The sequence below is a fragment of the Falco punctatus genome (assembly GCF_963210335.1).
Source record: "Falco punctatus genome assembly, chromosome: 8".
In the NCBI taxonomy this organism is placed as follows: domain Eukaryota; kingdom Metazoa; phylum Chordata; class Aves; order Falconiformes; family Falconidae; genus Falco; species Falco punctatus.
Window position 1 is genome coordinate 6250517 of NC_137588.1, and position 27128 is coordinate 6277644.

Genomic DNA, 27128 nt, shown 5'->3' on the forward strand with positions numbered 1-27128 from the left:
GGAGCCCGCCGGCCCTTCCCACTCCTCTCCCCTCCTCCTACAAATCGTTTTACCCATTAGGTTGCTCACCTCCTCACGCATCTTCTTCACAGTCTCTCCTTTCTGAAAGAAGCAGAAACACAGGCTATTACTAAAAATTCAAGACTTCCACCTTCAAAACAACCCTTCCAAACACCCGCCTTTAGCTCTGAGGAGCTAAGAGTGGAAGCCATCGTAGCCCTGCTCCCTGTGTCTGTGCGCCACAACAGTTAAAAGAGCTACTAATGCACAACCACAGCCTCCACCTCCCTTTCTACATTTCCCATTAAGAGGAAAACTGCAGAGAAAAAGCTCTGAAACTGGTCTGATGCTGAGAAAAGCTGGCACTTCAGAATGGCTTCAGAAAGCAGTTTCTGATCAAGTATCTAGAGAGAACTAACATCTTTATTTCCAGATATAAAGCAGGTACAACTGTGAATCTTTCCAGGGCTAGATAGGCTGATGGCAAAATAAGGCACAGCCATACGGGGGAAAGGTGTTCAGGCTGCAAATCTTTGCCACCATAAACTGGCCTTTTAAAAACACCAAAAAAAACCAATCCTGGATAGCCAGGACTTTCCAAACCACTACGGCAAGCACCAGGGAGCAGAGCACCTCGTGAAGTTTTTCTACACAAGCTAAATGGTGTCCTGTGGCCTCAGAGACAAGTGCTCCAGAATTTAAATGAGTCTGCATAGCATTTTTTAGTCTCTCTTAATGAAGTCAGGGCAACATGATCATAAACAGCTATCCATCAGCCCAGGGAAGCAGCTGGAAACAGCACTAGGTATGTCTGGCAGCTGGGTTTTTTTAGGGGAATGGTCTTTGATCCCTTTGGGGGTCTCTCATCATTTCTGTCTTACAAATGCAGCAACAAGCCCATGCACACCAAACATTTAAGAACATCACAGGGAAGAGGTGACTGGCATCTACCGCATCACAGGTGCAGGCAATAGCATTAAATACATATTTAAAAGACATTCTTACCTTTCCAATGATGCTTCCAACTTCCTACCAAAATAAAGACAAACACAAAGGAATCAACATTACAAAACATGAAGACAATCCAGCTCAACCCCACAATGAAGCAAAGACCTGGTACGCACTGTCCCCAGCAGAGGGACAGCGTGGGGGGCAGGCAGGAGAAGGGCCAGGAGCACCATGTCACTGTGCCACCCTCCCCATCAGCGGGAGGGCACCTGCTTCTGGCACCCCGGGGCCAAGGAGGTGGCACATGGGGCTGGCTGGACCCAGGCACAGCTGGAGAGGAGGTGGGAGAGGGAGCTACGAGGAAATCCCCTCGCCAGGAGGCCTTACCTTGCCGTGCATCAGCAGCCGGATGGTGAGGGTGACGTTCAGGCCGCCTTCGGAGACCTTTGACTCCATTTCCTACCGGGGGACGGGAGACGTGCGTTAGCTGGGAGGGCAGCCCTGGTGCAGGAGGAGACAGCACCACGGCCGTATCACCTGGAGACAGAGAGGGGAAAGGTCTTCTCTCAAAACAGGCGTGTTCCTCGATGTGGGATGGACCCTGCAGAGCAGCAGGGTGTGGGAAGCCCCAGCTGGAGGAGCTGTGGGAGATGTCATGGGCTGAGCACCTTGGTGGGTACAGACTGGGCCGGCTGCTGGCTGCAAGGACCACGCTGGGTGCAAGCCTGGGAGCAGCCCATAGTTCTGCTTTATGCAAAGGCATTGTGGGCGTAAAGATTCAGTGTCCGAGATGGCACAGCTAGATCCCACCTGCATGAGCCAAAAAGCCGCTGTGCCCAGCTGAGTGCATGGATGCAGGAGCAGGGAGTCAGTGAAGCAGCCTGGCCAAAGACCGATGGCTGAACTGGGACTTTAAAAGACCCAGGGCACCTACCTAGCAAAACAGGATTCACCAGGTGTGAACAGGCACTCAGAAAATCAAAAGCCCGTGTTTCAGTAACCAGGAAATATATCTGACCCCACGAGTACAGAGTGGGAAGGCCAGAGCTGGTGTCCCAGTTGCTACAATCTGCATTTTCATCCTGACCTGTGAGCATCCCAGCTGGGCACTGCATCTCAGACCCATCCAGTCATTCCTGCTTGGCATGTATCTAAAGAAACCTCTGCGAGTAGCCCGGTGCTGTCGCGTTCCTTTTCCTTCCCATTCTCTCTCCTCCTCTGCCCTCTAGAGGGAAAAACGCCACTGATGTTTTCAAGGCAGAGGGGAAAAAAATCACAGAACAGCAACAAATCTTTCCTTTTTCTTTCCTGATGCCTCCTCAGTAGTATCTCTGTGAGAGGACCTGGCATATGAAATGCCTCTGACATCCTAAACGGGGAGACTGGTCCTGTCTCAGAGGGAGATGCCAGCATCACCCTTCTATGTGCAATGCCGAGAGATACGTAGCAATTCTCCACCATGTTATTTAATCCCTCAGTATATATCAGATGGGAGATTTTTCATCCTGGTCATGAGCATCTGGCATCTTCCCTTGCTCAGACAGGGACTTATCCCCGTCTTAATGGGAGGTAAAGCAGTTCCCAAGTATTACTTTAATGCAAAGAGGCAGTCAGGATGAATAAACATACAGTAATGCACAAATCATGACTGGGAGATGGGTTTGATGTAAAACCTCTTCCAAGAAGTTATGATGAAAGCCAAAATGGATAAAAACCACGTGGTTCACAGGGGAACGGTGTTCCCACCGAGCTAACAGGAGACCAGCTCACTGGGAATGAGGTTGCTCATAACCTACTTGCAAATGCTAATCTTGAGGCCACTGGATGTTAAAAATGAAAAAAAGTAAAATCCTTACAAGAAGGATAAGAAATGAAATGTGTTGAAGATGTCAAGCCAAAAGGCACTGTTGAGGGTGGGGAGGAGGTGATTTTTTTCCGAGGAAGAAGGTGACAACATTGGGGACCAGAGTAATGGGAACGGGCTGAGACACTATACCACAATGTGCAAAATCAGTAACGTTGTCTTTCAAGACAGAGCCCGTTGCAGGTGAACAATAAAGGAAAATGTGTTGGTTTAACCCCAGGCTGACTCCCATGCACGGGAGGCAATGCTGAAAAAGTTGGATGGGCTGATTTGCGGAGGTCAGCATTGCCAGCATTCCTGATGTCCCAGCAGACAAAGTACCTGCAGCACAGAGGTGCCCCCATGGCATAGGGGGACAGCCATCCCTGAGGATGTCCTGCCCCAGAAGCAATCTAGCCCTGCCACAGGGAAAGAAACAAAGCCATGACACCACTGCAGCACCCACAAGGCTGGTGCACACCAACACAGAGGTACAGCTCCCCTTCCTGGCTGAGGAGCATCCTCTGCCAGCAGTCAGAGGAAGGTAGAAGCTGTTCACAGCTGATGGTCAAGGCGTATCCACAGGCAGTGGCTTTCACGACTTGCAGACGCACTATCCACAAAGCCACCCTGCCCCACACACCACCCCAAGGGATATTTTTTTTGCAAGCTGCTCTACCACAGTGGCCTGGGAGCTGGAGCCCAGGGTGCCAGCCCCACAGCTGGGAATAGGCAGGCGAGGGTGGGACCCTGGAGCAGCTTGGGCTTTGCCACCATGGTGGTGGACCCCAAAGCCCAGCTGGGTGGCTGAGGTGCTCTAAACCCAGGCACATCCTTGCTGGCAGCCCCGATGAGGTAGGTCATGACTCCCCTGCTAAAGGACTGGCCAAATTCACCAGTTTGCTTTCACCAAATGTCCCACAGCGGCAGCGCTTACTGTGGGGGTGTCTGCCATCCCTTGCTCCACATCCCTCACAGGAGGCACCCTGCATCAGGCCGTTATGTAAATGTTTCCAATTGATTGAAAAAGTGGGTCATGTGTTAGCCAAATGCTCCTGGCTTTAAGATTTATCAGCATTATTAAATTAAACACGCTTCATGCTCCAGTGAGCGGGAAAGCTACATTGGCCTTTTCTTAATCATACTAGTGAAAGGTAAGTCTTTTATATGGGGGTTCATAAGCTCAATGGAAATGATGGGAACAATGGAGCCAAGGCATTTACCCTGGGCACGTGCCTCCCCCCAGAGCCCTCATTCTTCACAGACAAAGGGCTTGGAAAAATTATCCCCCAAACGCCATTTTGAGCATTTCAGAGCATTCCCTGCCTGGAGAGAGACCCATCTCAGACCCTTCCTCTTCACTGTCGTATTCTGCCTAGTTCACGGCAGCTTTGAAATGGCTTCTTTGTCCATATACTTGCAAGCCCTGAGGACACCATTACATCCAGTCCAATGGCTAGAGCAGATCCAGAGCCCAGCTCCAACCCAGTGCAAAGCAGGTGCAGCCCCACAGAGGTCAAAGGCACAGCATTAGGAGACAGAAGTGTCAAATTTGCCCCTAAAATGGAAGTTGCACAGCGAGCCAAGCGAGGCTCTGCTGAGCATCATGCCTGGGAAACTGCAGGCAGAGGACCAGAGAGGCATCCTCCCATGCAGTGCCACCATGGGGAGCAGCCAAATGTCTTTGTACCACATTGAGGGGAACTCTGCAGAGTGGGGAGCACTGTGCCCTGCACTGATCTGCCCCAAAACTGCCAGATAGCATCTTTCCAAAGGATGATCCTGTTACAGAATAAATAGGCCTTTTAAATGCAGCTGCCTTTTGGGAGAGTGCGCAGAGAAGGTATCATCAGTACTCAGAGCAATTTGGTTCTTCCTTCTCCCTTGGTTTTGAGGTTAAATACATCAAATCCCCGGAAATTTCCTTAATCTGTTATGAATTCCCTATGTCTGAAAAAGCAGCTCAGGCACCAGTGACTGAGGAGAAGGAGAAGAAGAAGGAAAATAGAAACCCAGAACAGCAGAAAGACCCCTCTTCCCTGTGCACAAACATACATACTCTGATTTTTCTCCTTTTCAGTTTTTTAGAGGTTGGAGTGATTGTCTAAGCTGGTGCTCTTGAGTTATGCCGGCTGATACCGCACAAATACTGACACTCTCCTAAAATTCAAGCAAAACCTTCTAATTAGGGGAATTCTGAACACTGTGTATTAAATACCATGATCATTGCGCAGACAGGAGACGGCACGTGAAGCAGAATAGGGGGAGCTCTGGGCTGGAATTCCTTCTCCAGCCTGGTTTCCAAATGGGAGCTGGAAAAGGGGATGCTGGAATCCCCGCAGCCCCTCCGGACGGGCGATAGCAGGGGGCTCGGCTGAGCTCAGGCAGAGCCAGTGTCCCTGCAGGGGCTGGGAGACATTGCTGGCTCCACACCCGCCAATGCCAGCCCTCCTCCTCCTCCTCTTCCTCTTCCCATGCATCCACTTGGGCTCCCTGGGCACGTTGGCCACAGGTGAGCGAGTCCAGTGGCGCAGCTCCAGCAAATGCTGCCTACGCCTCCTCTGCAAACACCCAGCGGAGCACCGAGGCATCTGCTGCTGGCACTGGGGGGCAGCTCCCCCAGGGCAGCCCCCGCCACCTTAGTATGCGGCAGCAGCAGCCTGCATTTTGGAGAAGGTGGCTGAGGCTCTCAAAAATGAGCTCCATCACAAAACTGTTCCTCTCGCTTTGGCACTAGCATTACTACTGCCTGCAGACCACAACTCCAGAGGGAGGGTCTCTCTCATCTGCACTAAAGTCATCCTGGTGCCTCTGGGATGACGGCCCTGCCAGAAGGCAGACACACAAGGTAGGGTTTATTTGGTAGATCTTGTCATGGAATATTCTCATCGGCATTACGGACATCAAATTTCATTGCTTCATCTAGGTATTTGTTTTGGGGGACAGCAATGTTTTGTTCAAGCTGCACAAAAACAAACGGAGGACAACTCGCTGCAAAAACGTCCCACAGACATAACCCACTCCCTCCCTGACAGGTTTGGATGGAAAGTTCATGGGCACTGCCAAGCAAAGTCAAGTCTCTGTCACTCCCCTTGCCCATCGCACAGCCTCCAGAAAACAATAAATAAACTGATAAACTCCAACACTTTGGAGCCTTGTTGGACCAAGAGCCCTTGCCGAGCTGTGCAGGTAAAGAGCAGGGCGGCCAGGGCACCAGTCTGTAGGGGATGCCGTGCCACCTGCCCAGAAGACCACCCCCGAGACCCTACCCTGGAGCATGGTGGTGGAGACATCCCAGTTTCTTTGGTGTTTCAGGAGCCCCACCAGCAGAAAGCCAGGTGTTAAAGATGACCACAAAACTTCAGCGTCCTTTAGTATACCGCAATACGCGACAGCGTGGCCCAGATTTCTAATGGGGTTGGCAGACTTTCACAGCGGGGATTAACATCTTGGCCAGAATGTCCATCACTCAAGACAACATTTTCCATTGAGAGGGAGGAAATGTTTAAACACCTCTGTCCTCTCAATACCCCCTTCACAAAACTCCGACCAGCGTTTTCTGACCCTTGGAAAATGAAATATGTGCTAAACAGAGAGAAAAGCAGGGGAAGCCTGGGAAGAAGCTGCTTTTCTGACATTTTATGCTTCCTAGCTTGCTTTCCCAAGGAGCATTGCCTGTCCACCTGCGTAAGCAGGAGCTTTCTCCCCACTCATCTCCCAGTGGCTTGATCCTGCCATTAAGACCTAATCCGGTGATTTTCAGCGCTGTGTTTTAGTGTCTGGGAAGCGCTGCAATGCAGCCATCTCGGGATTATGACGACAACACAGTCTGGCCAGGTCAGGACAGGGGTGGAAGGAGAAAAAACACTACAGCAGAAAAGTAAAGTCAAGCATTCCCTCAAACCCAGGCTCCAAATGGAAACACATCAGCCACCGGCAGGTTTTGCTGTCAGAAGATGAAGCTGTGAGAGGACAGTAGCACCATATAAATGAGTGACATCAAATGCCATTTTGCAATAAAGCTGCTTTTCCAGCTGCTGCCGCTTTCCACAGACCAGTCATTTTGGTTGACCTTTCCTCTGCTTACTCTCCAGCTTCAGTGGAAATAGTTCAGATACCTCTAACCAAAAAAGAAGAAAAAAAGATGTCCCACACTACCTTGGTACATCAGCCAGCAGTATATCTCTGCTTCTCACCTGCCCTTGATCTTCCCAAGCATCATGGGAGACAAACATCCCTGATCTTGCCCTCCCAGCAAGCATCTCTGGAGGCTTCGTTCTCAGTCACCTGCTCCCCTTTCCCTGCTCTCCTCTGGGTGAGACGTCTCCACTCACGGCACAGGGTGTCACTCATTGACTCCTGACAAGCAATTATAACCTGCCTTCCCCTCCTTGCTTATGTGCACCACGGGGCTCTTCCAGACTCACTCACCGCTATGACCCCAATTACTACTGTGGGGATACAAACGTGCCTTCCTCTGGACCCTCTACTCCCTCCCTTCTCCTCTCTGCTCTGCTGGCTCCTCTGCCCACAAATTCAGTGCTAAGGCCATCAAAGCAGCCTCTCCTGCTGCCTCGTTTGCCACCTCTGTGCCTCAGGTGGTCTCCTAACTCCTGCTTCTCCCACCAGTCAGCTGGCTGCCACTCTTGGGAGCTCTTCTTTATTTCCTAAACAATCATTTCCTACCACCCTTCCCATCGGCAAGTCTTTCTTCCCAGATCCTTTGCCCTCTAGAGAGCAGGATTGTTTTTCCAGGGCCTTCCAGGGAGAAAAATTGGCTTTAGATATTGGTATTAGCTAAAGTTCAGGAGCAATAGTGTGATAACCCACAGCTCCAGCCCTGCCACACTGCGGTGGGCTCAGCCACATCAAGCCAAACACACACCTCTGCTCTCAGACCAGCCCAGAGCTGTGCTGAGCCTGCTCTTCCCTCCAGAAAATTCCCAGCTGCTTTCCTGGGTTTCTTCTTCAGCTGGTGCATCCACAAGCTGGTATCAGGCTGGGCACCCTGCTTTGGGTGTTGACCATGCCAGCCTCCTTTGCCTCTGCAGAATCACCTTACATTTATAGCATTTTCAGTGGGATTCCACGCATTTAAGAGCAATTTCTGACCTGATGAATAAACCAAGAGGAATAGAAACACAGCATCACATACCTCCAGCACAGTCCAGGAAAGCTGGCAAGTCTCTACAACGAAGAGTAGCACAAACCCCTGGCTCCAGCCCTGGAAACCCGGGGAGGGATGTCCAGTGAGAGCCCCGGCTCGTCCTCTGAGCACCATGCAGCTCATCACAGCACACTGCACCTCAACAGTTATTAAACCAGATCAGCCGCAGCCACCCACAGAAGTGCAACCCTGGCATGGCTGGTGCATGGATGTGCAATCACGCGTGAAACCAGAATCGGGCCCCTCACGTCAGATGGTGTTAGTCTCCACCGTCTCTCAGGCAAGCCCAGTCCAAGGAGAACAACTGGTTTTGTCACAATGGCGGTGCCCTCATCACGATCTTTTGTGTGAAGGCCAGCAAACAAAGCTGCAGCTTTTCCCTACCAATCTCCTTGGCATGAAGGTCTCAAACATCATTTCATCCCATGCAACAGGACATCAGGATGATACCACCCACCTCTTGCCCCTGATGCATCTGCAGGAGACAAAACTCGGAGGCTTACGTTCATTACCGGGTTTAGAGGGAATTCAGGTAGCTGTACCTGAGAGACTTATCTGCAGAGATCTATAGGACGCAGAATTTCCATTCATTCTCATGAGCCACTGCAGCGTTGCAAGCAGAGGTTGGGCACACAACAGTCAGGGCAATGCAGTGCAGTAGGAGCACGCTATTAGATGCCCTTGTGCAACCCAGAAAACCCTGTCTGGGCTGGTTTCAGGGCTCTGATTGTGGGACCCTGAGCAAAATCAATGACTTGAACCTGTTAAACCACCAGCTCGACAAGCTGAGATAACCCTGCTTAGAATAATAATGGGTCTTCCCTGAATTTGTTTAATTTTGTAGTTAATTAAAACTGCTTTTGACAGGCTGGGGTGACCAGGTGGGTGGGAATAAGTCACTTTAATTCAGCCACTTCCAATCCACCCTGTTAGTTCCTTTTGGAACAATTTGCCAATAAAAATAGTATTTTCAGTAAATGTCAAACTGCTTAAGTACACCAGAAATTTCACCCCACGGGGTGATGAGGGCCAGTGCTCTGCACTACTCGCTTCAGTCCACTACGACTCAGTGACAAAGAGCATCCTCAGGTATCTGTGAGCCTTTAGCAAGTGCTGGATGGGCTCAAGACCCCGTGTGCTGAGGAAATAAGATTTCCTGGGATAAGGAAGGTCACTCTGTTTCTAGTCTGCCAGAAGATTAAAGAACAGATAAAACCAAGCCATTACAGTATTTTCTTGAAATACTGGCTGTCCGTCCATGCCCAAGGTAATGTTTCAGAGAGGCTAGGAGCAAGGGCCCCAGAGAAGCTGCTGATGGACCGGTGAGGACCAAGCGTCAGCTCGGTCTCTGCTCAGCCCAGGGGCCCTGGTCATCTCGGGAAGGCAGAGCCAGCAGCACCGCATTGCACCCCCAGCCTGAATGCTGCCGCCGGGCTCAGCACTGCAGAGTGGGGTGGATTCTGCTGCAGCATCCGAGTGACAGGAAAAAAATCCCAAAGCTTTCATGAATTAGCTGAAACAGCACCGCCTTGCACTGTGGAGATCAGGAAGATGACTACTTCAGCACCGTGCTCCATGTCAGCAGTCCTGAACGTGCAGGTCTCGGGAACCACCATGAACCATGCCGCAGAGGGCGGCTGGACAGAGCTGCTGGAGAATGGAGACACTCACGTGATGTGAAGGGTGCCGGGGCAGCTCATCCAGCACTTCTGTAAAGCACCAGCAATCAACACCCCCTGGGATGAGCCTTCACACAGCAGGTAAATGTCCTAACTGGTAGTACAGTGGCAGCAGTAATGAGGCCAGGTGACAATCCTGGTGGGGGAAGCTCTTGGAGAGCAGAGCGAGAAGCCAAAGTGAGCTTGGCAAAGGGGAGACAGTAAGATGCAGTTCAGCAAGGCAAAGTACTGAGCTTGGCAGTGGGCAATTAAGTGCACAGAAACAGGCAGAGCTCCCCATCCACCTGAAAACGGCTGGGAGCAACAATTCAACTTGCAGGATCTGCAGAAGGAAACCAAGAATGATGAGGTGGGTCTTCACAGGAGATCCAGCCAGCAGAGAAACCCCAGCTCCCTGGGGACAGCAAACACAGCTGGAGGAACCAGGGCTCTGCAGGACAGGGAGGGGGTGGGAGACAGGCCAACGGTCTTGAGTGTGGGGCTTAGACTGCGGTGAAGATCCAGGTCAGACCCTGGAAAAGAGCTTCCCTACAGTCATGTGCTGTTGGTGACAATGTCATTCTGCCAGTTACCGTTGTTCAAATCTTACAAACATTTGCATATTTGCAAATAAATCTCACCTCTGTTGGACAACTGCCCTTATAACCTTGACACTGAGCTATGCCCAGGGACAGTCACGCTTCAGGGATGCATCCAAATTAGCCTTTTTTCTGCCCAACCAGAGGTACAGGAGCCAGGAGACACCGCCTCGCACCGGGAGATACCTCGACAGATGCCCCAGGGATGCTCTGCCAGGGCTGTGCATCAGCTCTCCGAAGGACCCATGTCTTGCCCAAAGGATGCCAGCACAGCCAGCACTGGAAACACCCCTCTGGAGATTGAGGAGTGAGACAATCGGATAGAAGTCCCCTATGTGTCAGTTTTTACATGTCATTTTTCAGGGGAAGGCCAAAGGACACCCCAAAACATGCTCGTGGCCATAGGTCCATGCTGGCTGCTCATAAAGGAGAGACCACGGGGAGCTTTGTGGAACTTGGAGGACAAGCGGCTTGTCCTCCAGCAGCAGGGAGATGAGAGGGCACAGCTCTGCAAAGAGCTTCAGGCACCACACTCCTGGCATCCTTTTAACTGGGGGTGGGGGGGTGGGGAGGTGCAGCTGAGAGGAGAGCACCTCGGGGGCCTTGGAAAAGCAGAAAGCAATGGGCACGCCTATCCCACCGCCATGCCAGAGACTGCACAACCTTAACCATAACTTCAGGGGGTAACTCAGCCCTCACCTAAAATTGCTGGATGGACCTAACCAGCACAGGACTGTTGCCCATGCTGTTAACTGCTGCTGCACGGATACATGCATGGCCGCAACACCTACAGAGTGGGCACCAAACACCACCACCACCATTTTGCTTGATCCAGCCACCAGGGACATGGCCTCCTGTGCCCTCACGTCTCTCTCCACCTTGGCCCATCATGCTGCACATCCTTTCAGGCATCCTGGAGAGCTGGGGCCAGGCGGCATCCACATCCAGTGCATCCTCTGAAACAGATGAGGATGCAACCAGGAGCATCTCCCCACAACTTAAAGCAGCAGGCATGCCATGGCCCCGCCATCCATGACCCCCTTCATTCCCCTCCTCCAGAGCCTGCTGGCTGCCCCGGCTTTAATCCTGCAGGCAGCATCATCCCAATAATTTCCCTCCATTTTCAATCTACTGATCTGGGGGCAGTCAACAAATCCCTTCATCCCAAGAGCGAAGCAATCTACTGCCTCATCTCATCCCATCTCCATTTCTCTCTCTCTAATCCGTGGAAACAGGGATGAGGTTCGCAAGGCACGGGCTGCGCTGGAGGCGCCTGCCCACGTGCCGGTGGACAGACGGACAGACCGACCCAGAGCACATGGGGACAAACAGGAGGTGCCAGGTCAAGATGGGCAAGGTGCCTGCTGTTTTGACCATGCCCAGTGTCTACAAAAAACAGCTGATTTAGCTGATGATTTTGGTGGTTTTTTTAGAAGTAGGTGGCAGCCCAACGTCGCGCTGCACAGGATGAAAGATGGGGCGGTTGGAGCTGCTCTCATGAATGCCACCAAAATCCTCAAAGCACCTGGGGCAGGTCCTAGCCCCTCCTGATCCAGGGATGTGGGAACAGGTAGGTTACCCCCATTACCCCCACCATGCTGGGGACATAAGGGACTGACTGAGTACAGCATTGTTCTGCCAATCCCCTCCACACAAAACGCGTGGGGACCAGGTGAGACCGATGGGGGGGCCACAACCAGCCTGGGCCCATAAATCCCAGCTCCTCCAGGCTCAGGGCTGGACCCTGTGCCTGTGCCATTCTGCCACAAACCTAAACCTGTGACTCTCACCCTGGCCATAGATGCTCTTTGGAATGGGACACTAATGGGAGACATAGGAAAGGAGACCCTTGGGGTCTCTCCCTGCCCTGGAGAAGCAACCAGATTGGTCAGAATGCAGCACAAACCCCATCCTTCTTTTTCCAAGCATCCATTTGTATGGGACTGGAGAAGGTGGGGGGTGAGTCCACGCTCAGTGGCCACCACAAGGCCATGTCCTGCCTGATGCTGCCCCCAGCAAAAAGCACCGTGAGGAAGAAGGCTGCGGGGATAGCGTGTGACAAGCTGCCCAGTGGCCACGCCGGCGGCGGAGTTGGGCTGCACGGCCCCCATCCCATGCTCAGCAGCAGCAGCTCTCCCCAGGTTTGGCCAGCAAGGAGGACGATGGCGGTCCTCGGCGGCCGGGGGTGGATCGCTGCCACGCCGCACTCAGACCCTGACAGCAGGCTCCAAAACTGTCACTCCCGATCTGTTTTCACTTCAGCTAAACCTCAACCCCGATTAAAATCAAGGAGAGCCGCCTTCTCCTCTCTCCTTCTCCCCGTGGTAGGTCCTCTGTAACCTCGGGTCTAAACACTGCACTGGTCAGGGAATGGGTGAATTTGCTCAGCTGGGAATCAGGGCTGCTGGGGAAGGGGCCACGAGCAACCCTGTCCCCAAAGCTGGCCTTGGCTGCAAGGGTCCCATCCCTGCAAGGCTGCGGGTCCCTGCCAAAATCCTGGGCGAGATGTGCCACCAACGCCTTGACCTGCCTGTGCCACCAGTGGCAGCTCCGGATGACAGTGCCTCCCTGGAGGAGGTCTGGCATCAGCGGGGTGCCCCGTGCTGGCACCCACCGCCTGCTACCAGTTCATTTAGCAAAGCCTGAGTGAAATAAAGAAGTTAAACCAGTTAAACTGTGTACACAACTGCATGTACCAGGATGGATGCCTTCGGTGAGAGGCTGAAAAAAGTGCACTGCGGGAAATTCACTTTCCATCTCAGCTGGCCAAAAAGAAGCTGCAGAGGTCTGGAAAACGCAAGCCAGGCACGCTGCCACCCACCCTCACACTGCAGGAATGGGGGTTCAGTGCCAAAGGTGCCATCCTGTGCAGCATGTCCTAAGGCTGGGAAAGCATCCTCTGCTTCACCAAAAGCAGACACATCGCTTTGCTACACATTGGATCCGGGGCTGCAAGCGGTCTGCTGCCAGCAGGACCGAGCTCATCCCCATGTGCCGGGCACGAAGCCCCTGCTGCAAGGAGCCACGTTGGCCCTCAGCGTGCCGCCGGCAAGGTGCCCGCTCTGCTTGCTGCACAGCAAACGTCCATTTTCCAAGCGGGTGTCTGACTTGGAGGGAAAAAATAATCATTGCCTGAGAAAAGTGGTCCTGGGACCACCAGACCAGGGAGGGTAAAAGCATCGTTGGTCACTACCCAGAAGAGCATCCTGCAAGGTGGTGAGCATCTCCCCGTGCAGGTGCCCCGGTCCCCTCCGCTTCCACCTCAAATCGGTGCTGGCCACCGCAGAGGTGGTTTGCTCGGTCTGCTCTGCACAACCTGGGCCACCAATTCTGACCGCATTTGTATTTTCACATCCTATGCACTAAAATCCCCAGCTTCTCTAACACATTTTGAAGGCATTAAAATAATGTTAAAACCCCTTAAATATGTGCATTTTTTTCCCCTTGGTCTTGATGAGTACCCTTTTTTCCCCACCCCAAAATGATTGGTTTTCTTCAGAAGGAAATGTCCTCTTAACTCAGCAAGATTAAAAGAACATTTTTTACAGTTATTTCTAAGGAAGAAAGAATTTCAAATCTGCTTTTGTATCAAAAAATAGTAATTTTTTTATACAAATTAATGCATAAAAGAGGGGGAAAGTCTGAGATCAAGAGCTTCAGAAAAATTACTGAATTATTTTGGAATTCTGTATTAAAAGCAAAACGCCAGATATTAGGAAAAACTGCTGGTTTTCAGGGTTTGGTTTCTGTCATTTTGGTCAAAATGCAGGCTAGCATCTGCCTTTGCATCTGTCAAAACAAAGGTCAATCATTTTATGGAAACTTAAACACAATGCCCTTGATCCACCGTTTCTTGTTTATTTTTAAGCCGGACGTGACTGCCAACTAATAAAATAAGATTTTCTAATACGGTTCACATTAAAATTACATTATCCCAGAAAACTCAGAATTACAAGAAAAATATGTCCCAGAACATTTTCCCTTTATAATAAGGAGATGATATTTTGGGATTGATTTCAAGAGCATTTAAGTCCTATATAACCTTTTCGACTCATAGTTTGCTTTTCCACCTATACAGCAATGGTGTAACCAAAGAAAATGCAACAGAAATGTGACAGTATCAGAAAGAATTTAGCCACCCTGAGTAAAATGGGTATCTGAAGGCAAACTGAAAAGAAAACAAAGCGAGCCTCATAATAAAATGTATTCCTCTCTCCAGATCAAATTTCCCCGGCACAAGGGAAAAACAAATAATGGAAATAGAACCAAAAGGTAAAAATTAAATCAACCAGGGTTGGGGGTTTCATGACGTTGCCAGACTAAGATGTGATTAACATCAATGTTATTTTGGTATCAATTTCTTTAAGGCAATTTGATTTGTGCTATTCCCACCCCAGCGCATACATAAGCGACACTGTCCAAAGCTTGCACTGTAAATCACGCAAATTAGGAATGGCTGAATATTCTGGTTAACACAGAGATGGACGCTCCCCTACCCAGGAATACAGCCTTTGACATCAGCCGCAAAACAGAGTTAAAACTGAATTTTGTTAAAATAACGCACATGCTCCAACAGAGAACGACAATTTCGCAAGACAAATTTGCACAAATATTTTTGCAAAAAAATTTTGCACAAGTAGCTTGCAAAACGATTTTGCACAAATATTTTGCCAATATCAGGAGAGACGTGAAGAGCAGCCGTTAAGTTAAGCTAACCCCCTTGCTCGCGCACCTATTTCTCCCCATAATCCCACCTCCCTGCCACACAGACTTAGATTTCCTCTACAAGAGATTCACTTAAGATGGCTCTTAAGCGTTCAGAGCTCTTCTAACCCACACTGGAGCCCCAAACCCGACCCATTTCATGATTCTTCCCTGATTTTCATCGGTAGGAAAAGTTGCACGCGGCAGGTGGTCTTCCACCAACACAATTTTTTAAATCTTCTTACCTTCCCCAAAGAGCCGCTTTAGTGCCGATTTGGCGTGAGGGGGGTCCAGACAGATGGCCAGTCTTTGCACGTTTGGAAAGGATGAAAAATGCTACGGGGGAAAAAAAATCCCAGTGATTTTTTTTTTTGCCGTACAGCGCAGAGGGCTCCGAACCTCATTGGCCCTGGGAGGTCCACCACGTGGCACGGTATGAAGAGCACGTGACCTATTTTCTCCCAAATCCCTCGGTCTGCTGGAAAGGGGGATGCACCCACTGCTGATGTTCTTGTTATTTCAGTGGGCTTTGATTTTTTTTTTTTTTAATTTTATTTTTTTAAAGGCCACTGAGCAAATCGGGTTGCCTCAAGGCGATGAGGGCGAACCAGCCAACGCTTTCAACATGAAGGAGAAAGGAGCTCGGGAATGAGACAAGCAGCAGGGTGCTGCCTGTGTGCTGGGGGAAATTTGGGGATGCTTTCCCAGGGTATCAGCAGAGCGGTGCCTGCCCACCCACTCCAGGGATGGAGCCTCTGGGAGAGAGAGGAGGGCATACAGCAAGGCACGTTTGGCTGCTGGCGATGGGCTGTGCTAAACCCTCATCTCAGAGGCAGGAGCAGCAGCAGCAGCGGCAGGAAGGACCAGGCTGAAGCCCTGACTGCAGACCCCAGAGCTCAGCTGGCTCCCTGAGCCTCAGAGGAAGGGAATGTGTTACAGCTGCTCCATCACCAAAACAAGATTTTATCTTATCCCCCCACGTTGCTCCTGACCCCTCCCAGGCGGATCCCCTCCCCTGCTACCCTCCTGGCTAATGCACAGTGGTTGCACCAACCAACTGCTCCGGGAGATGACCGCTCTCCTGCTTTGGGGGCAGAGGGTCTGCTGAAACAGCTTTCTTGGAAGAAGGACCAAGTACAGAGGGAGCGTGGCATGCTCCGGGTGGGCATCGCCTGCTCCCACCACCCCACGGCCACACCAGGCTCAAAGGGCATTCCAAAGTGTCCCACCACAGGCACTCACTAAACCTAAAACGCAGCACAACTCTGGGGATGTTCTGCCCCAAAATGCTTCCTGAGGCCCTGTGGAGCAAGGCAAGCCAAGCCACAGCTCCCAGCATCTGACTTTGGCACTGGGGGTCCTTCGTTGCCCCCAGCCCTGTATTTCCCAGGGAACAGCAGCTCTAAGCCACCAAATCCCAGCCAGCCACAGCCCCCGGGGCCAAGCAGCCCCTGGCCTTCCCTTGGTAACCCGCAGGTACCAGCCCATCAGTGTCAGGACACTCTGGAGAAGGGAAAAGGAATTTCTGGAGGCCAAGACATCCTCCTATTTTTCCTGTCAAAGCTCAAGCACATCGGTCATGCCACTCAGAAGCTGCATTTTTCTGGCAGCCTGAGTCTCCACCCAACAAGTCCCTTGGCTGCAACATCTCATGCCAGCAACACTCCTGCTCATCACCCCTGCCAAAGGAAAGCCCCAGGTGAATCTGCCTCTGGCATCTGCTCTCGAATTTCAGCGCTGTTACTTCTGCAGAGCAGCTGTCCCCAGCCATCCTACCGTCCAAGGGCTCCAGCCCTTCTTATCGAAGGGTAACACCTAAGGCTCCTCAAAGAACCAGCTGAGCTTGGGATTTGGTGAAAAAGCACAGCTCTGGCCACCTCCTTGCCTTCTCGGCATCACCACCACATCCTGACCCAGCACGCAGCCCAGCTACCGGCTTCTTCTTGCGGCTGTTCCCCCACATACAGGGACGGGAAGCATCAGGAGCACTGTCTCTATTTCCAGGTCCTACCTGAGGTCGGACCGTCTCACCACGCTGCTACCAAAGACAGAAATACAGCCATAAAATGCCCTAAATGGTGCCGAGAAGTGCGGGGTTTCACCTGAAACCCTCCCTAGCTCAGAGGGTCAGGCTTCTCCAGCCACCAGCCAAACAATGGAGCATTTTATTCCAACAAATACAAGGCGAGGGAGAAACTTGCCATACTCAAACACAAACTACGGACACAGCCAAAAGCGCTCAGCTCACTGCCTTCCCCTCCTGCATGTTGCCATGGCCGGTGTGCGAAGGGAGAGAAGACCCCCCCCACCTTCCAGCCCCGCAGCACCCTGTTTGCAGCCCCCTCATCCTTCCCCAGCGATGCCCGGCTAAATCTGGCTCCCAAGTAATCTTCTGAATAATTATATAATAGAGAGGCAGGCGGAGAAATAATTTTAGGCCGCTCTGTTGATAGAAAGCAAGCTGGATTAAAAGATCAGAACAAGCAATACTTAGATTAAAATGGTTTGTTATTTTCAGCTGCGGAAAATCTGTGGCTAAAGCACGGAAGATGTTGAGGGAAGGCGCATCATCTTTCTTTGCCTAAAATCAAGCTTTCTGCGTATTAGCCAAGGCAAGTTCTAGGTTTTCCACCTACATTCAGGTTTTGTTTTCCTGGCGGGTCAAAGAAATACAATTTCCCGGATCATATGGCATTTTATCTAAAGACTTAAGAGCAGCGCGGAGGTGCTTCAAGTAACGTTTTGCCCTGCAAGCTGGGTCCGAATTAAACACCATCAACACATCGCTGCTTGTTAAGACATCAGACCCCCTCGGTCAGGAGAATCAGCGTGCAGCTTGGCAGACAACTTCATTACCTGCAAGAAACATGCCTCCTGGCACACAGCATGGGCTTCATCAGTCCCAACGCCTTTGCCTTTAGCATGTGCCTCCCCACACCCCCAAGCTGATGGCAGGCAGACACCAGGCTTACCGGCAGCGGAGAGGCAGCCGTGGCTGGGAGAAGCCCATCAGACAGCAGGGCAGCTTTCTGCAGGCACCTATATGGCGTCCCCCTGGCCCCCAGCAAGGTCGGCGGCCTGGGGTGCTGCACTCTGACTGATCGCTTTGGAAAGGCGTGAAGGGGAGGCAGGAAAAAAATGGTGAGAAAGGGACCTGATGCTGGGGGCCGAGTTCTCCGCAGGGCACGGCGCTCATCAGCCGCATCCCAGATCGATGCTGCTAGCTTTGCTCGTTCACCTTCAAGTTCAGATTAAGCAGAAGGGTCAAACTGGGAAATCGTTTGCCACTGGCGGGCACATCCCTGTCCCCCCCCCCCTCCAACCCCCACCCCCCCAGCCTTGTGTCACAGCCTTTTCCCCTTGCCTGCATGGACACTTCCCACCCGAGCACCTTGCTAACCCCACAGCATCTCCGGCCCCCAGCACCAGCAGCAGCCACTTGTCACATTGCCTGGATGTGAGATGGAGCAGCAGAAGGTTCCCCCTGCCAAATGGTCTCCAAAACCAGAGTCCTCTTCCAGATGTCCCTCGCACCTGTGGTTTTTCTATAAAACAGTCATGGTAGTACACGCGTAGCATCAGCTCTGAGTTAAAGGACGAAATCCCATGGGGCAAGAGGCCCAAGACACAGTCTTGAAGAGGGCTTAGCATTTAAAATGAAAATCACACCTTGCTTTGCATTTTGAGCCAGAAGCTGCTGGCTTGCACAGAGCCGGGCACCAGGCTCCTCTCCTGCCTGCTGGTGTGGGAGAGGTGTGGGGGCACAGGCCTGGGAGAAGGGATGGGATGTTGGACAGGGAGCGTGGGAGGGCAGAAAAAATAGGCCGGTGACCTTCCTGGAGGGAAGTGGGAGCTGTGGGATGTTGTGATGTTCGTTCAAATGATGCTTTAATAACCACTTACTGCAGAAAAGTGTCTTCACTAAAGCCAGAGAATAAAATGCACTTGCTGGACAGATTGGGGTTACGAGCGCTTGTGGGAGGACAGTTTGGGGACTTGGTCCCAGGCAGGATACTCAGCTCCCCCAGAAAGGACACGTCCCAGTGTCCCTGGGGTTGGCAATGCAGACCCCTTCTCCAAGCCCTACTGTGCTCAGGGAGATGCCAGCAAGTGGGGAAGAGGCAGCACCCTCCAGGGATGCACTCCCAAGTGCATCCTTCCTTCAGCTTGTGGCCTCCAGGCTACCAGCATGGAAGACAAAGGTGCCCTCCACCCCCCCTCAGACACCCCTCTACGGATGGATGTGTTTGTAATAGGCTGCCCACAGCACACAAGAGCCACAGATGGTGATGACAGAGACCTCAGACGATGCACGCTCAAGCAGCAGCAATAACCAGAACCCACCACGCTGCCAGTGACCATGGACAAGCCTCCTCACAGGTTTTTGGGCAAGTTCTACCCTTGCTGCACCTTACTGGGTGACCTGCAGCTCCTCTGAGAAACCTCCATCCCATTATCCAAAACACCATCTTGTTGCAGGTGTTGCTCTGGCCAGTCTCTCACAGGGGTTTACGTGCAGAAAAAACAGGGATTTGCGACACTTTTAAAAGGAAAGGGAGAGAAAAGAGGTGGATTTGTCTGTCGCTACAACATTTCTGCTTTATGGAGCTATCTTCTCTCTCAGAGACATGTGTCCTTCTCTTCACTAATGGAAAATGTTGCCCCGTCGCCCATTTGCAATAGTCAATGCCTGGGACAACACGATGGCCCCAGGCCAAAGCAGATCTATTTTAGTAACAAAAGCAGAGTGGTCGATGAAAATGACCCCATCTATGCACTTCCCAGCTTAGCTCTTTAGCTGGTTTTAATGGACCCCTGTGACCAATGTGGTGGAAAGCAGGCAGCTGAGCGCAACGAGGGCAGAGGCGGCAGGACAGGAGACCTGCACGGATGCACGACCACAGCGGCCCCTTTGCAGAGGGAGGCCTCAGCAGCAAAACATACCTCTCATGCAAGCCCTATTAGTAGGACTTCACAGTGCAGGGAGTAAAACCCCCTTCCCTCTTTTGCCCATGCCGCATCATTGCCCCTCATGCAGAGCCGGGTCCCTGCGGCGCAGCAGCACCTCTCCCTGCAGACCCCAACCACGTCATCCCTGCAGGCGTTTTACAGCCTAAGGGAGACCTCGGTGCAGCTGCAAAGACCCTCCCAGGATCTGGAAAGGGACGGAGCTCACCTTACCTTACCCTGCAGCCTGGCCTCAAGCTCCAGAGCGATTCCTCGAAGGGTCCGGTTGCAGCAGAAAAGGGCATGCTGAGCGCGGGGTGGAAACCGGCAGCCCGTGGCACGAGCCTGCAGAGCAGGACATGGCAGAGGTTAGGCACAGCACAGAAGAAGGACACCACCCAACAGCTGCTTACCATCAAGGAAAAGTGAATTTCAGAGAGAAATAAAACACGGTTTGGGTTGGGGGCAACAAAACGCTTGGAAGTGTCACCTCCAGGTTGTTTATGGGTCAGGCAGCAAAGCCCTGCCTGTATTTTTCTCTACATTCGGAGCAGGTTTGGGCAGGTCCTGCCCCATCACTCATCAACCAAGGGAAGCGACACAAAGAGTTGGGCTGTGGAGGAAGGGATTCCCAGGACACAGCCCCAGCAAGACCCCCCAGGTGACCACAGCCCAGCAGTCTGGCTGTGGGAACTGCCCCCACAGCGGGGAGCACGAGCCAGGGGCCGGCTTCCTCCAGAAATCAAACGTCAATGGAAATAATCCAGCACGTTTCAGTGACATGGGCGCCGGGTTATTTTTATTGCTTTATTTTTGCTGCTGCTCCCAATAAGTTAACTGGGGCATGCATTAGCCATCAATAAAATCAATCGGGCAGCCTGAGCCATTAATAAGCTGAGTGCCAGAGGGCAGAAAAACCTCTCCATTGCCCAAAATATTCTTTGGGCAGCAGGGTGGGTGAGCTGCAGGCACCGCTCATTGCCTGGACTTGGTACTGCTCTTGACGAGCCAGGGCAGCCTGTGTGTTTTAAGGGGAACCCTTCCTCTTCCCAGTGACTCAGCAACCACCGTGCTTGTCCCCAGCGAGGAGGGGCTGACGCTGCTGCCATGGGAAGGAGCCCACCGGAGGGAGGGGAGCCCATGGGACCCCCTGAGGTCAGCCTTCAGTCCCGCCTGCTGCTCACAGCAATGTCAGTGCTAAGGTCAGAGCAGGTTGGCCAGGGCTTTATCCCTTTGGGGCTTGAAACTTCCAAGGGTGGAGACTATATAACCTCTCTCAGCAACCAGCTGTCCTCAGAACAAATGGGTTTTTTCCCTGCAATACCCTATATGTTGCTCTGAATGGCAGCCATGTCCTCCAAGGTAGTGGCTGCATCCCCAGCTGGTGTCACCTGCAAGCAGGACAGGTCCTAGGATGGATCCTGAGGAACTTCACTACTCTCCACTGAGCCTACACAAGCAAAACAGAGTTTAAATCCCACTAACTGTCACAATCATAACACCCTTCCCCATGGACTCTCAAAAGATAGAGAGGGAACAACAACAACAAAAAACCAACAAAAAACAAACACACACACACACCCACACCCCAAATCCAAATAGCCAAAACAAACCAGAAAAGATGGAAAACCCAAACTACAACTCACCGTTGGAGAAGCAGCAGGGGCAGGTGGGGATCCCGTGGGGCAGAGGGGTGGGGGTCAGCAGTGGAGGCAGCAGGGGAAGACCTGGAAGACAGCGTGACATCTCAGCACTTGGAGTGCCTGGCCAGCCCCCCAACCCAGGAACCCCCAGGAGCATCCTTCCAGCACTGCTGCCATGGCCAAGGGCAACTTGAGGAATGAAGAAGCACAAGGGCAAAACAGCCCCGGGCAGAGGAATCTTGGTAATTTTTTGATGCCAATCAGCACAAACTTCTGGTCAATGATTCCAGTATTGAGAAAAAGAAGGAAAAACCCCAACTCCAGCACCAGCTTCATCAAAACACACAGGAACAAGAGAGGTCAGACAAGGATTCAGGATGCTGGAAGGACAAAGGGTTGCAAGAAAACTGCCCTCCTCCCCAGTGCCAGCGAGGTGCAAGCCACTCCATCCCAGCCCCACAGGCACAATCTGCCTCCTCATCACCCATGTGGGCACAGAGCAGCGACCCACAGCAACGCAGCCCACAAATTCACAAGGAAAGATACTTTTCTGTGCCTTCCATGTCTTAGGCTTGAGTTTATCCCAAGTCAAGGCTTAGCACTCAGGAAACACATCATTAAAGAATTTGCCAGCAGTTTTCTTAATCAAATATTGACCCATCTCTCAGCAGCTCTGCTTCTTGTTATGTTACAACCCTTCCACCCTTCCACCAACATGCTGCAGGGTAAGATCCCAGCCATGACCAAGGGCACCATGTGCAGACCCACACACAGAAACTCCTGTTTCCAGCACAGGTTTTTGCTCTAGATGTTTGGTGCAGATAGAATCATAAGCCAGTCTTAAAAACTGCCATTTCTATGTCTTGCAGCCCTTTTTGATGCAAGGAGCAGGTCAGTCAAATCGTGCAGAGGAGCTGCACGCTTGCCTAGCCACCTAATTCGTATTCTCTGAGATTAAGGTGCAGGTCACCTCCAGGTACGGACATGCCTGCATTTCCCAGAGGACTGCTGCCATGCTGGGGGAACGACAGCTCCAGCAAAGGTACACATGCACCTCAAATAATCCAAAAGCTGCCTCCAAGCAGAAACCTCAGCACTGCAAAGCATGTCGACCACAGCTGCTTTAAGCACCCCCGTCACCTCCTGTGGGGCTGTTTCCAGAAGGACTCTGTTGGGCGCAGCCACCCAGAAGCACCACTGTGGCCAGAGGGGCACTGGCTGCGGCAGCTGCCTGCATCCCCACATCACACAGCAGTAGAATCTTCTTCATCAGTGACCGATGCAAGGCTGTCAGGAGCTCTCTTAAAAGGCAGCATGACATGCTTATGGACAAAAAACTTTTTGGTCTGCTGGCAGACTATCAACCTCACCATCACGTCCCAAACCCTCTCTCCAGCACAGCTAAAGCCCCCGCACCTTGTGGCTGCTTTGGCAGTACAAGCAGAGTCAATTATTCTTTTTTCCTGGTTGTTTCTCTCCAGTGAAACACACATAGGTGCTGTGAGAAAGACACCAGCGAGCTTATCGCGCCAAAAGCTTTCTCTGTCCTGATCATGGCAGTGGAGAGCACAGCTCCATCACTGCATGGTCAGCTTGCCCACTAGCTCATATGGACTAGGTCCCATCAGCAGATTTGGTCAGCAGTGTCCATGAGGGGTCACCCAGGATGCTGAAGGAGCCACTCATGAACAGCAGAGCAGCAGAAGTGTCCAGATCCCAGCAAAATGACACCTGTCCCTCCCAGACAAGAGCACCTGAAAATGCCATGAATTCCAATGCACTGATGTGGCCAGCCCCCCCAACAGTCAACCTTTGTAGACTACAACATTTCAACATCCTTAACTTGTCCCAGAGAGGCAGCAAGCACCCTGAGCAGCCGGGACCCCACAGCTCGGCAGCATCCTCAGCTTGACACTTCCCACCTGCACTGGAGGACTCAGCTACCCCATGCCAGGGGGCTCAAAATTTCACAGCGTTCAGTCATGCTTGGGGAAGGAGGAACCACAGAGATGTGGCAAACGTTCTCTGGAGAGGGTTTGACCATGTGGCATCAGTAGGATGCAAAGGTGAACAAAGTATGCAGCTCCCTGCTCGCGCTCAGCCTCGGAGGTGAGCTGGTGGGTACTTCCACGTGTGAGCAGGTCCCGTGCCCAGTCACATGGGGCTGTGACAACTCCCCTGCTTTTGCTCAGCCAGAGCGAGCTGGTGAGCACTGCTCTTGGGGACATCTGTGGGTATCCAAAGCAGCAGCTAGGCAGGGGGGCTGCCCCTGGCACTGCCTTGGTGGGTGTCCAGAGCACTCCAGCTCACAGGCCGTGCTGCTGCCCTGACCAAACCGGCAGATCACATCAGGAATCACTTTTAAGGGCCCCTCAAAGTAAAGCTTTCCCAGGCAAAACAAGATTTTCAGCAGCCCTGCCCAGTCTCCCGATCTCCGCACCTTCTCTGGGCTGGAGATGCAGAAGCAGCCCCCTCAGGACCCTGGCATGCTGCCTTATCCTGCCATCCCAAATGCCAGCAGGTCCTCCCATATCTCCTAATACATAGCATCCCCCCCTGACCCCCGCAAAAAAGCCTGCTCCAACACCCAGCCTGCCTCTCTTCAACCTCAGCCAAGCTGGACTTCAGCTTCCCCTCACCTGCAAGTACTTGACTGCTTGTGCCCATAGGGCATCTTGCTTGGCACTGTGTTTGAGACCATGAGGCACCTGTGTGGGGTCCACGGTCTACAGAGGATGGAGAGCTTGCAGATGTCCTCTTGCTTTGCTGCAACCCTCCAGGGAAAACTCAAACTCTTTGAGAAAACACGCTGTGCAGCTGGTGAAGGATGCACTGGATGGGATAGGGATGGGGATGCTCTCCCACCGTATCACCAAATCTCTGCGCTACGGTAGACCTTATAGATGGGAACCTCAGCACGATGGCTCCCTTTGCATTGCCCCCCCCCAGGCTGCCAGCCCCCTTCATGTTGGAGGGGACCCTGCTTCCAGCCCGTCAGGGCACAGCAGCCCCTGTGCAGCTGGGATCCACTTTGTTCTGCTGCTTGGGGTTTTCAGTGCCGCCGCTTCTTGTGAAGGGGAGAGAACGATCCTCCCCTGACCTGTGTTCCCATCATCCGCCTTACTGGGTGTTTTACGCAGACAGAGGCAATGATTTTAATGTCCCAGTGAACAAGCTGTCGGGACGCATCAGCCTCAAAGGGCAGACTTCAGAGATGGCTTCTCCTCCCAGGCGCTGCCCGGGCAAGAAAAACTGATTCCAGCTCCGCACACACACACACGCACGCGCACGCCACGCATGTGCCACCGGTGCCCATTATTTTCCAGCCTTTTAACAAAACATCCTTCAAAACCCCACTCCTCAAAAGAGGGAGGTAATGAGCCCAAGGTGGGGGGTGTCGGTACACCGCTGCCGGGATGGCATGGCCTCCAGGCAGGCAGAGCGGGCAGCCCCGCGGGCAGGAGCCAGCGTGACGTGATGGGACCTGAGCGCTCTGAAGCTGTCAAGAGTCTCGGCAGAGATGGGCTGAGAAAACCCATGAGCGGAGATGACATCTGCCCCCTGGGCGGGTACCTAATGAGCGGAGACATTGTCCATTTGGGGAGATGAGGTAAAGTTAAAAGATTTCCAAGCTGACACCTGGCAGCCTCCATCGGTATTCCTGGCGAAACAGCAAATAAAGGAGAATGGAGATGGGGGGGCTGAAACCGGTTCCCCCCGGGCTCTGCAGCAGTGAGTGAGCGGGATGGGGACAGCGTTGGTGTCTCAGCATCTCATCTCCGCCGCCCGGAGCTCCCTTCTTTGTGATTTTCTGCCACGTTAGAAGAGAAACCAGTGCTTTCTGAGAGCTGCCCCACCAGAAGCATCCCTGGGGGGGTCTGGCAGGTCCCACGTGGCCCCATGCCTGCTAAAAAGGCAGCAACATGAGGGGAGCATGTTCCTGGATCCAGTGGCACACCAGATCTACTCTTTGCCAGGATCTGGGCATGGCCAAAGTCTCCCATGCCCCATGGTCCCCACAGCCTGGGAGCAGGATGGCGCTCAGCAAAGCCCCGGCCCCCGGCATCACCCGGCAGCCCCCCCTGCCACTTCCACAAACCTAGTTCAGTCAGTACCTATAAATCCAGCCTCCGTAAGCCCACTTGTCATCAGCTCTTCCCTAACTTACCTCCAGCCTCCTTGCCACCCACCACCTTCAACTGGCACCTTGTGATGAGACAGGAGCAGCAGAGCGGGAGAAGGGAGAGCCCCGTATCACTCCCATCACCTCCTGATTTTCCCCTCCAGAAAACCTGGCTCTAAAAGCACTCGTGAGCCAGTAAACTTCCCCCCATTTACCCCCAAAGCTCTGGCAGGCAAGTCGTGGGTCCATCCAGGAAAGCCTCCACTGAGATGCTTCCCTCCCAACCCACCTGCCTGCTTTCCCCAAGGCCAAGTGGGTTTACAGGGCAATCATCCCCTCGGGACCATCCTGGGTGGAAGGAGAGGTCCTCGAGCATCCTCAAGGCTTTCTACCAGCCAACAGCAGCTTAAAAAAACTTGCCATTGCTCCACACAGTTTTCATTGGCTCCATCAACAAACACCCTCAGGTCTAAACCACATTGCAAGCAGGATTTTCACCTGCGCAGCTCCGGGGGGTTTTGCTCCTTTCATACAGCCAGAAATGCCCAACCCGGGGTGCAAAGCCAGGGGTGGCTTTGCCTGGGATCCTGGGAGCAGAGACAGCAGCTGGACTCCGGCCACTCCTCCCTGGCACGCACTGACCCGCTGGGCTTGAGCAGATGGAGCGGCCGCAAATCCCCCTGTAAGCCAGGGAAGGGGACTAATCTCCTAGAGGACAAATCGGTTGGTGACGGGGGAAGCTGGCGTTTCACCTTTTCCTCCCTCTTCCGGAAAACACCAGCGGCATCCGGCATGCCCAGAGGGACCCCAGCATCCTGGAGGGTGGAGGAGGCAGTGCCAGAGGCTTGGGTACCCAGTGGAGACCTGGTTTTGGGACAAGCACACATTTCATTTAGGTCACAGCAAGCTAAGCCCTAAGTGCCCTACCCAGAGAGCCATAGCTGCTGGCGTTTCCTTGGGGAAAACCATGTCTGGTGAGTTTTGAAAACTTCCAGAGTGCTCCCTGGCCACGAAGGGCTGAGGCTTCACTGCACACGAGAAGTGCTTGGTGGGCTTAGGAAGCCTTAGGAACAGCCCACCGGGATGAGACGGACCACCTGCAGTGGAATCCCTGGTCCTTCCCCACCTTTGGGGAAGAATGGGGATTATGTCCAATGGAGTGGGCTAGTTTAGGTCCTCAGGATGGGATTTGGAGAGCTAAAAAAGCTCTCTCCGAAACCTAAACATCACTAAAAGGATTAGGAGTGATGTAATGCGCCAACGTCAAAGCACTTGAGCCGGAGCCGAGCCCCAGCAGCAGATGCCACCAGCAGCTCCCCAGGACAACACTCACAGCTGAGACCACCCTGTGCCTTTCAGAAGGCTGTTGCTGCCCAAAAGAACCCAGAGCAGAGGTCAGCCCAAGGAGACCCCAGGGTCTGCACAGCCCAGTCCTGCTCCTGGGGCTATTCACAAGCAGCCAATCCCCTCCAATTCATTTTCCTTCTGCTCCAGAG

At 52.6% G+C, this 27128-nt stretch overlaps 1 protein-coding gene across 27 annotated transcripts in view; it reads right to left on the bottom strand.

Moving 5' to 3' along the window:
* The window catches only part of PCBP3 (poly(rC) binding protein 3), a 67661-nt gene that overhangs the window by 30073 nt on the left and 10460 nt on the right, over positions 1 to 27128 (bottom strand). For 22 of the 27 annotated variants that reach the window (XM_080399257.1, XM_080399256.1, XM_080399263.1 and 19 more), the window contains 5 exons: positions 21513 to 21593; positions 20106 to 20211; positions 1336 to 1407; positions 1006 to 1029; positions 70 to 102 (listed from right to left, as the gene is read on the bottom strand). In XM_080399257.1, the coding sequence (XP_080255383.1) occupies positions 70 to 102; positions 1006 to 1029; positions 1336 to 1407; positions 20106 to 20171 (195 nt within the window). In that variant the 5' untranslated portion in view covers positions 20172 to 20211; positions 21513 to 21593. Of the gene's footprint in view, positions 1 to 69; positions 103 to 1005; positions 1030 to 1335; positions 1486 to 15164; positions 15692 to 17891; positions 18026 to 20100; positions 20212 to 21512; positions 21594 to 27128 lie in introns of those variants that run through there. The other 5 variants (XM_080399259.1, XM_080399262.1, XM_080399260.1 and 2 more) reach the window with 5 other exon arrangements.